The 11,436-nt window shown below is 33.0% G+C and overlaps 2 protein-coding genes across 2 annotated transcripts; both read right to left on the bottom strand.

Annotated features, from left to right (window-relative positions):
- Positions 1–3,713: 3,713 nt before the first annotated feature.
- LOC145824188 (uncharacterized) lies at positions 3,714–4,487 on the bottom strand. Its single transcript, XM_082923803.1, has one exon. The coding sequence runs from the start codon at positions 4,485–4,487 to the stop codon at positions 3,714–3,716; it is 774 nt and encodes a 257-aa protein (XP_082779929.1).
- Positions 4,488–4,508: 21 nt separating this feature from the next.
- LOC145824187 (uncharacterized) lies at positions 4,509–5,546 on the bottom strand. The gene has a single exon (XM_082923802.1). It carries the CDS (start codon positions 5,544–5,546, stop codon positions 4,509–4,511), a length of 1,038 nt encoding a protein of 345 aa, XP_082779928.1.
- Positions 5,547–11,436: the final 5,890 nt, after the last annotated feature.

The following is an 11,436-nucleotide window of genomic DNA, read 5'->3' as shown; positions in this document are numbered from 1 at the left end:
AGATAGCCGAGCCTATTTAGTTGCATTAGGCATTCTACATAGTTAGGATCATGCATATTTCTAACTAGCTTTTGTTTTGGCTTGGAGTACACTGTAAGTGTTACACTTTAGCATACTTACATGAGTGTGAGTGTTTCCATGATCGCATGCTTTCCATGAGGCTATTTGCTTAATTGCTAAACTGCATGAATGCCTGTGGATGAAGGCTTTATTGCTTGAATTGGAACAATTCGATAAATGTGAGTTTTAAGCCCACTTTATGAAGTGGCAAATCATCATGTTTTAAGCCCAATTGAGTGTGGCAAATCCGTGCTTTAGCCCACTTGCGAGTGGCACTTTCAAACAATTTTCGAAAACAAACATGAGTTGAATTCGTTCCAATTCTCGCGATCTTAGTCTATACTTGTTTGTGTGCGTCACGTAGTAAAGTTAGATTAATAACCGGAATAAGAACACATGAGGTTTATAAAATGACATATCATGCTTAGTAGAGGCCGATCCTTTGATCAGGCGAGCAGGGGTGCTCATTTCAGGACCTTCCCCTCTCGTAGCCAAGTTCCCGAGCCGAGACAACTTTGGTGATGACGGACACATGGCCTTTGGCACGAGTCAGGGTTTCCTAAATTTTCCAAAAACAAAACGCCAACCAAACCATCCACCATAATTTCATAACTATCCAATACTTCCAACATTGAAGTAACAATAAATAGTCAAAACAACTTAAATAATGTAAAGTTACAAACCATGCCAAATTATCAAAATACTAAGGTCATAAAAAAAATAATAAATACATAAGCTAATATTAACCCTAAGCTCAAGAAAACAAGAGAAATCTAAACGACATGTCCAATAACTATAGTTATTTCTCGCCACCACTGTAGTCCCAACTAATCCTGCAAAGGAAGCTCGATTGCGCTCAAATAGAGCGCACCCGAGATGCCAAGAGACAAAACGGGTCAGTATACAAGTATATTGGTATGAGTACAAATATTTGACACCCACATGTCCACCAGACACCAACAAAAATACATTAATTCTTGTTACGGGACAAGACAAGTCATTCCATCTGCACCGAGACGAAGGGGTAGTTTCCCGAGATATGGTGGCATTTAGTTTCTTTCCTGTACACAGCTAAATATAAATTGAGTATAAAACAAAAAAAATAAAAAAAAATTAAACATAAATCAAGGGAAGTGGTTTTGTACTCACAATTATTTTTACAGATCAAAAAAAATCTGAAGAACTAATGGAGTCACCAAAACAAAACCCTAACCCTTTTTTTTTCTCCTATTTCCTCTTTCTCCTGCTGTTTCTCTCTCTTTCTAGATTAATCTCTCTCTTTCTCTCTCTCTCTCTCTCTCTCTCTCTCTCTCTCACGGTTTTTCTTAGTCGCACAGGCACAATCCCTTTTTTTGCTTCTTAATGGCACATCTAACCTAATATACTATTATATTATATTTTATTATATAATTCAACATATTTATAACATTCATAAATATGATATATATATATATATATATCAATATATGAAACATCATTTTTTTATATATAAAAAAATATAAATATATAAATATTCGGATTAATTATATATAATTAATTACCACATTAAATGAACTAAATATCACATTAAATTCTCATGTAACCACACAGTTAGTAAAGTGAAAAATAAAATAAGATGATAATAATAATAATAATAATAATAATAATAATAATAATAATAATAATAAAATAAATAAATAAATAAATAAAGATTTACAAAAAATCAGGGTCGCTACAGATTGGTGTTGATTCAGATTGGTGTTGATTCATTGCATTCATTGATTTTTGTCCAAATCGTGACCGAGATTTTCAAGCAAGCAACTTGCTCATTGATGGTTTTGGAAACGACTCCATCCTTTTCTTGAGGCTTCCCATGACAGAGAAATGTAATAGGGGCAAACAGATGCTCATAAAATTCTGTCTGCACTGTTTTCACCTCAAAACACAAAAATAGAGCTTTGCATAAAATTAGGGCATGGCTGGCCCTATTTGGGCCCGGCCGGGTTTCATTGGGGGCCGGGTGGGCCCCAATGTTTGGTAAACAGAGTGTTTTGCAGAAAACAAGGGGCAGTGGTTGAAGGTGAAACGGAGCAAATTCCAAGGCAGGCAGACATTGTTGCTTTTGAAAACCGTCGCATGCATGCCATCCTTATGCTTTCTAGTTCTATTAAATGTTGTAAATTAATGCTCTCATTATCATTGTAATTAAATATAATTAGCATTATTGTAATAATTATGAATGTTTAATATTGAGTAACTTAGATAGTTAGTTTTATTATGTACCCTTGTTATAATAGATTAGGTAACTAACTTATTTCTTATTATTAGTCAATAGCTTAGCTAATTAGTTGTTTATTCATTCATTTGATTTTGTAATAGTTAGTTTAATTTGGACACTTGGACATTCATTCTGACCCTCGTGCATGATGGCAAATATGTAATAATGTTGATCCTCATTTCTTTCTCCCTTTTATTTCTCCGCTTATAATGGTAGCATCATATTTACTTACCATTTTCCATGACTTGCATCCATTCGTCTTACACGCATAAGGGTTTGGCTCATCATTCTAACCAATGTCAAAATTCAAAATTCTTTGCTTGAATACGTGCTTCATCGCATGCTTTGAATTGGTTCATATACCATGCTCATAGTCACGCCTATTAAAAGTGGCTTAAATGTGTGCATTGCATTAGTCACATTACATTGTTTAGGAACATGCATATTTTCTAATTATTTTGCTTTGTTTGGCTTGCCTTGGAGTACTAGGTGAGCATTTATTGCTTTAGCATCTTGCATTGCGTGTGATTGTTGCCATGTCGAGCATGCTTTCCATGAGGTTAAACGCTTAGATGATATAATTGTTTGAATGTCGGTGGATGAAGGCTAATTGCCAAAATTGGGACAAATTGATTAATGTACAAACTCACCTTTCCAAGTGATGTGTATCAAAAATAATTTTCAAACAAACATGGAATCAAAGTGTTCCAACTTTTGCAAATTAGTCTATACTTGTGTGCAACACATAGTAATGATAGTCTAATAATCGAAACAAGAGCATATAATGTAAATAAGAATCACATCATGACTAATAGAGGCCGATCTTTGATCGGGCGAGTGGGGTGCTTAATTCATGACCTTCCCCTCTCGTACCTAAGTTCCTGAGTAGAGACACTTTGGTGATGACAGATAAGTGGCCTTTGGCATGAGTCACGGGTTTCCTAAATTTCTCAAAAATATTTAGGCGGCGACTCTGAAATCTGGTAATGCAGTTCATTTTTGACATTTTTTATTCAAATTGATTTTCCAAAAGAATTGCCGGATTTGGACTCTCTTTGTGTTTCCACCGTTTCACATTGCACTTGTGAAATTAGATTCAGAACCACGAGAGTTCGAACTGTAAGACTAGTCGTATCCAAAAGAAGCACGAAAAGTAAGCTACACACATTTATTTGTATATATTATTTTCTCACTACAAGAAATTATACTTTTGCCGACCACTTTTGCCAACTAAAAAAAATTTAGTTGCAAAAAAATGACATTTGCCGACTAAAAATAAATTTCGTAGCTAAAAGTTCATACTATTACCGACTAAAGTAATTTTGTTGTAGAAAAGTATTTTTTGCCACCAATTTAAAATATTAGTCGGCAAAAATATAGGCAAGAGGGTGAAAAACTAGGTGGAGAGTATAATCAAGAATTTTGCAAAATTAACATTTCCAAGATTTGCATGATTCAAGCGCATGTTCAAATTTAAAGACAGAACATGTATATCCTTCCATAGAAAAGAGTGTCTTAATGATGCATTCACAATTTGCTCACGGACTCCTTTGGTTATAACTGGTAAGATTTGTCGAAAATCTCTACCAAGAACAACAGTGATACCCCCAAATGGCTTTTCACTATCACAAGTGTCCCGAAGTGTGCGATCAACTGCCTCAACACAATGTCTATGCTGCATAGGAACTTCATCCCAAATTATAAGTTTTGTTTCTCTAAACAATTCTGCTTGTAATGATTGTTTGCTAAATCCACAAATTGAATTTTCCAATACATCCAACGGAATGGAAAATGTTGAATGAGCAGTACGACCTCCTACCAATAACAATGATGTAATTCCAGATGAAGTCACAGTAATAACAATATGGCCAACGCTGCGACACTTCAATGCAATCGCATTGTACAAAAACGTTTTCCCTGTTCCAGTACCTCCATTCAAAAAGAAAATAGTTCCCTTATTTTCAAAGACTGAGGAAGTGATTGCATCATAAGCTGTTCGTTGATCATTGTTGAGGCAATCAATAATAATTTCTGCATCTGCTTGTTGTGCCTCATTCTTCAGTTGTTGATGTTCAAATATCAACCTGTTACCAACTACTGCACTCCAATTTGTAGAAGGTTGTGGCATTGGGGGGAAGTCAATTAAACTTTTTCCTGATTCTTGGAGCATTTGATTCAAAAGATATAGACCCTAGTCTTCAATTTGAGCCTCAGTTGGTTCAGAAACGGCAAACAATGTTCGAATCTTATGTGCAAGATCATCACATATATGCATTGAAAATTGATTCCATAACGCATATGGTTGCAGTGGAGAGCACTGAGTAAGAATAATAGTAAACAATCTCCTTAATTGATAACCACTTTTCATAACTGCAGCCTCTTTAAGGCATTGTATCCATTCTTCATCATCTTCTAAAAGTCCTCTTGCAACACATGCTGATTTAAACGTATCATGCAAAACATTGTTGACCATACGTAAGCACTGAAACGATTTTGGTCCTTTGACAACAGTTAATAGAAAACGCAAATAAAATCTCTCACCACAATTAGGGCTAGCAAAGTTCATTCTACCGATTGCATAGCCCTGCTGCCTTGGTTTCCATCTCTTTTCTGAATTAAGCCAAACAAAATGTTGTGGAAATTCTTGGTAAGTGAATGGACATTCATCTTCCATAGAAGCGCAACGTGCAAAAAAACCAGTAAGAGTTGACATTTGTTGGCCAGCTCTAGAAATAATTGCTTCTAATGATTCATCAGGATTAAAAAGAACGCGGTGCATTCCAGGTAAATGAAGTGCTAAGCGTACAACTGTCGGTATCTCAGCATGCAATGGATGACCAAATATTCGCCAAGCAGCTTTTGGAGGTCCAATATACCTCGCATCGAGATATTGCTGGATCTCATTTATTAATCCCAACACTATCGTTGTACGATCATAACCCCTGTAAATGTACTTGTGTATATACTTGACACATCTCATTCCGGCACAAACTTCCATGTTTATGTGACAGTTGAAACGTTTAGAAAGATATGCATTGTATGGTACAATGTCTCTATTATCAACTTCTTTCCCCCTCACAATATGAACTTGACCATTATTGCGACGACGATAGATAGGATATCCATCTTGATCCATAGTAGTTGTTTCTGCGAACGCTTGAGGGTATCTCTTAGTGCATTTACCATTTTCCATACATGGTGCTTGTGGATTTCGAGCACCACATGCCATGTACCATACAACACTTGATAGTTTCAAAAAGTATAGGTTCATCTTTTGGATCTGGAAATTCTGCACACAAACCAATTTGTCTACTTGAGCACATATCCGAATTTTGTCTGGACCCTTAAGAAATAGAAGTGCATGCGTATGAGGAAGGCCTCATTTTTGGAATTCAATTGTAAAAACATGCGCAACTTTATTACCAAACACTTGCTTTGTTTCTATCTCCTTCATCAAGCACTTTCTCTTTAACTCAAAAACACGAGCAATTAAATCAGGACGATCAATAGGCTTTTGGTGCGGTAATAATGCTGAAGTAATTTCTGGCCAATTAGGATTTGTAGTCATGGTGAGAAAAATGTCTGGATGTTGGTTGTATCGTGTGATAGCCATTGAGTCTTGAAAGATTTCAAACATGTGTCTAGGACCTCCAGGAAATGAAGATGGCAAAACAAATCTTTGACCAATTTGATTGGGTTGAAGGTCATTTGGATCAATATCTGTCAAATCTTGGTAAAGTTCAGCACAGATTTTCCCTTGATTAAGCTTGTAGTAAGTCAACCTATTTTGTTTAGTTGCGGCCCAAGCATCAACCAAAAACTCTTGGAACAATTTTCCAGCTCTCAAAATTGTTGAATACTCTGTGGGTCGTTCAAACAAACGATAACTATAAAAATCTATTTGAGTAAGCCGATCAGTTGAAGGCCGATCATGTTGAACATCCCACAATTTCATCTCAGGTTCCCATCCAAGCTCACCATGTGGAAATAATAAAACATAATGTAATGGCAAATATGCTGGGTGACATTCATTGATTTGCATTAGCTCATTATTTCCTTGTAGATGTAAGATAACATCTCTCATTCCACTAACCTTGGTTCCATCACCTGGTATTACAACTGCAATCTCATATGTAGTTGGTAGGTTATACCGTCGTCGATTTGTCGATGAACTATAGTGGAGATGAGCAGGCAAATTTCATCCTGTCAAGGCTAATTAATTTAAAACTGCATGAGCCTGGTGAAATTTAGCAACGAATGCATTAACCTGTAATAAACTATCTTGAATAGTTTTTAGAACATCTCTTCTTAATTGAGGATTTCTACGACTGCGAACTTCTAAAGCTGAATCAGGGTCATAAATGTACAATTGTGCATAAGCTGCATCTTGCCCTGATTGTGGTAGTAGTGATCCTGTTCGATGTCGCAATTCCCCATGGATAGTGAATGATGTAGGGCCTCTTCCAGTAAGTACTCTTGGATCTAATGTAGCACCAAGACTTGTAAAAGCATTTGTTGCATTGTACACTCGAGTATAACGTTGAAATGATTTTGATTTATCATCATTCCCATCATATAATGCTTAAAGAAGTGAAGGGGGTGTAATAAGCGGAGGAAGCTTAACCTTCCCTTTTGAACAACATGTTCCGAATAGAGGACGGTTTGGAGATGATTTTACTAATTTTTCATCCATCCAATGTAATGCTGAACAGAAAGGACATAATACATCCATCTTGCCAAGATAATGACGACATGAATTTATATGTGCTCGAGTACTAACCATTGGACTCATATGCGTATCCTCTAATTCCTCATTAGTACATAGATCCTCTTGAAGGGAATGAGTTGTATGAGTAGGCCTACAAATATTGGTTCTGTGTAAATTAAAATAGAATGGTAATAATAGGAGTATGTATTTGAAGAATTAAACACAGTCTTTTACCAATTCGTTTGTGGCGCTAAAGATGTGCTTGGCATTGAGAAGGAACATGTGGAAGGATGTCCAACCATTGTTCGTTTTTGCGCAGACTGAGTATCCTCAGTTGCCTTTGTTCCTAGTTCCAAGCAAGTACGACTACGACGACATAGTATTAAAGAAGTTTGTCTCGGTTGAATACATTCTCTTGATTTCTCCCGTTCTCGCCATGCACGTTGGGCCAATGTAGCTTTTGATATAACATTGTTATTGTGTGCCTAAAATGTGAACATTATATCATTGATACCTAAAATACATTATCGTATACTATTTTATTTTTTGATTCAATAATTTTGTTATTTTAATTATATTTTACTTTTTCTTCCTGCCTTGTGATAATTTTAAGAATATTTTTACATTTTCTTTGTCCTACTTCCTTTTCCATTTTGCTTCATTTTCCCTCTTCATGCCTTGTGATATAACAATTTGTTTTTTAATTATTGTTTTCTCTTTCTTCTTGCCTCATGATAATGTTAAGAAAATTAAAAATATTTTCTATAACTAGTTTCTCTGTTCCTTTACTTAGATGTTATAAAGTTTTTCTTGGAGTTTATAAAGGTTACAATTAATTTTTAGGAAATGTTAAAGAGAGCTAAATATACTTTGTTTGAGTGTACAGAAAACAAAGAGCACACAAAAAAAATTGACAACACAGTTTAAAATTTTAAAAACATACATGATCAATGTTCACTTTAACAATATGATTGGCTTTGTTTTACTCGATAAATATTTTTTTTTTAAATGTTGAATATATACCATTGGACATGCGTTTTCCTTTCCTTTGTCAAAAGAAGTTGCCTTTTCTTTTCCTTTAGACATTGCCTTGGCCTTTTCCTTTTCCTTTGCCTACTAAAAATAAAAATAAAAATTAATCAGAACACGAAAAAAGAACATGCATTTATAGAATTTATTAAGATTACGAAAAAGAATATGTTGAACTTGATTTTTCTACTTACCTTAGAGTTGCAGATAATATTAAGATTGCACTCATCGCGAATAACAACACCGATATTCCTAGTCTCATGAGGGAATGGGCTTGCATGAGTAGGCCTACAAATATTTGTTGTCTACAAAATAAAATTTATAAAATAAAATCTTAACAATAAGAATATGCATTTGTAGAATTAAATACAATGTTTTACCAATTCCTTTGTAAAGCTAAAGATGTGCTTGGCGAAGTAAGATGTGTAAACATTACTCCTTTCTGAGCCGGTGGAGTATTAGTTGTGCTTGGTGGAATCAATTCCCTCGATCTCTCTCGTTCATGCCGCGAATGTTGTCCCAATTGATATGAAGAGCTTGCCTCATCATTTTTTTCGCGTTCTCGCCGTGCACGTTGAGCCAATGCAGCTTTCGATATAACATTATTGTTATGTGCCTAAAACATGAAGATTAGTTTCATAAGATGCCTAAAATATGAATATTATCATCTACTTTTCTCTTCATTTTTCATTTTTATTAATTTACTTTATCTTAATTCCCTTTCCTTCTGATATTTTGTAAAAAAATTGAAAACTTTTTCATTTTGTATCCTTCCCCCCCTTCATTCCTTTTTTGTTCTATTCCTTTTTTCTTCTCTTGTAGATGTTCATGTCAGTAGCAAAAAGGCAAAAAAGAATAATAATAATTTAAAACAAATATAATGCTTTTGTACAAATGCTATTTTAGCATGCTTCAAAAAAAATATTTCACGAATTTACATGAAACTGTTTACTATAAAAACAGTATATGTCACTGTGCAAGTAGCATGCCAATTTTACATTTAAAAATAAATAAATAAATAATCGAGGTTCATGGTCCAAAATAAATATTTCAAAAAAAGAACTTTAAATGGAAATGTTGAAGAGCCATACTACTGAACATGCATTTTCCTTTCCCTTGCCCGAAACGGTGGTCTTTTCGTTTTTCTTCAACAATGCCTTGGCAATTTCCTTTTCCTTTGCCTGCAAAAAATAAAAAAATATATGTAGAAAGTTTTTAAAAATATATATAAATAAGAATATACGGTGTATACAGTGTTTTGAAACAAAAAAACCTATATAATTAAATTGGGCCTCCCTCTCGAACACGGATGACATTAAGGTCACGCTCATCACGGATAACAACATTAACATTTCTTTCTTGAAGAAATTGGACCTAAAAATACAAAAGAATTAGAGGTAAATAAAAAATAAAAAAATTATACATGTAAGAAAATGAGTAAATGAGTCAATATTACAGTTCGACGTAAGTCTCCATCCATCTGTAAATTTAAGAAAAGAGCATTTTGTTATAAGGAATTAGATAAAAAATAATAATGAAAAGAAAAGAAAATTGACTTTTGCTTATAAGAAAAATATATTTTTTTTTCAAATAAATAAAAAAGAAAACAACTTACGTGACCAAAAATAGTAATGTTGTCCATAATCAGCAGTTGAAGGTCAATGGTGTCTCAACCTAAAAGTGTCTGGTTATATAAATTTGACAAAGATAACTGTATGAAGGCAAAATTAGGTTTAATAATTGCCATAAAGAGAAATTAATCGCTACAAAATTAACAATCTCCTAACATATTTTAGTTAACAACCTAGTTTAAGAAGTTAAATTGTGCATGAATATCACAAATGGAGAAATTGAACTACTACAGGATAGAAGAAAAATTATAATTTTTTTATGTCTTCAATATGCATTAAAAAGGATAGAAGAAAAATTAAATACTCTCATAGAAATCTTCATAATTTTTCTCTATTGGCCAAAATGTAGAACTATTGCAATATATGATTTTGTGGTTGATTCTATATAGTAACTTTGCATTAACAAAGGTTAATTCTTATGGATTGTATTGCCCATTTTTCCTACTAACAACTAAGTAAATTATAAAAAGATATAAATTATACTAATGACTAAAATTTTAGCAAAACTTAATTACAAAAATTTAATTACTAAATTTGCATTTTAAAATGTGAAAACAAAATAAGTAAAAAAACTACAATAAAAATTTATAAAAGGGCTCACTACACTGTAACTGGAAAATTACAAATACCTTTTGTATTATCTATATAATTACAAATGTCTTTTTCAATACACATCACAAAAAATTCTATTACATGGTGGCTTATTTACTCCAAGGAGTAATACTCTCATAAAAATCATTACAACAAAATTTTAAAATAAGTTTAAGTTTTTTCAAAAGTCCTGATAAACATCTACAAAGTCTTTTTTTTTTGAAAAATTCCAAAAACAAAATTGAAAAAGCTAAATAAACTGGACTCTTTTTAAAGAGAGAGAAGCCTAAACATTTTAAAATAGCAATTCAATAAAAAACCAAACGAAAAACAATTCACTAAAAGGAAAAAAAATAAGGGTCATCAAATTAAAAGAGTTAACTTTTTAATGTTCCTTTTTCCTTTCAGTCAACAAATTCCTTTCAAATCCTAAATCCAAATACAGCCTAAGAGAGATGATGAAAAAAAAAAAAAAAGGCATATTATATTACAAAATTAAACTGTAACAAAATGTTTGTAAAAAAAAAAATGAACTTGTAACTGTAAGAAGAGGACTGGTTGAAAATTAAATATGAACTTGAAAATTTAAAAAAAAAATAAACTTGTAACAAAATCTTTTAAGTTAGACCTATTTTATAGGTCCAGTGATATGTTAAGAAGAGGACTGGTTGATAATTAAATATTATCTCACTCTCACCCACATTTTCTTGACACATCACTGGGTCTATAAAATGGGTATAAAAAATAAACTTGTATATCATTATTAAAAAAAAAAGAAAAGACATAAGCATTCACATAATTCATCATGCGTTCCAACTGTAAAAAAAAATAAATACATAAAAAAAATGGTATTCTGTAGAAATTGAACAGTTGTATACCAAGATACATAACTATATACACTATATTAGACTTCTTTTTAAACCAAACATTAAAAGCTTAATGTGTAATCTAATTATTGAAAATTCGAAGACCAAACATGAAAATTTCAGAGCATTAAAAAAATCTGAGAGAGTTCATTCATTAATCCAGAACATTCATTAACCAATTGTAATTCAAAAAAGAAAGCAAGGAACTAATAAAGAATTGCAAGGGAGGGACTTCCTAACCTGAGTATTTGCTTGAGAAGCAAAATTAAAGAAATCTAAGACAGAAGGATAAAA

The sequence above is a fragment of the Camellia sinensis genome, chromosome 4 (assembly GCF_055761805.1).
Source record: "Camellia sinensis isolate YWXY chromosome 4, ASM5576180v1, whole genome shotgun sequence".
In the NCBI taxonomy this organism is placed as follows: domain Eukaryota; kingdom Viridiplantae; phylum Streptophyta; class Magnoliopsida; order Ericales; family Theaceae; genus Camellia; species Camellia sinensis.
Note: the sequence above shows the minus strand (reverse complement) of the source record. Positions and strands in the feature narration are given on the sequence as shown.

What these genes read in the sequence shown, in the direction of transcription:
- LOC145824188 (XM_082923803.1), bottom strand. Translation starts at nt 4,487, where the DNA reads ATGCTCCAAGAATCAGGAAAAAGTTTAATTGACTTCCCCCCAATGCCA.
- LOC145824187 (XM_082923802.1), bottom strand. Translation starts at nt 5,546, where the DNA reads ATGGCATGTGGTGCTCGAAATCCACAAGCACCATGTATGGAAAATGGT.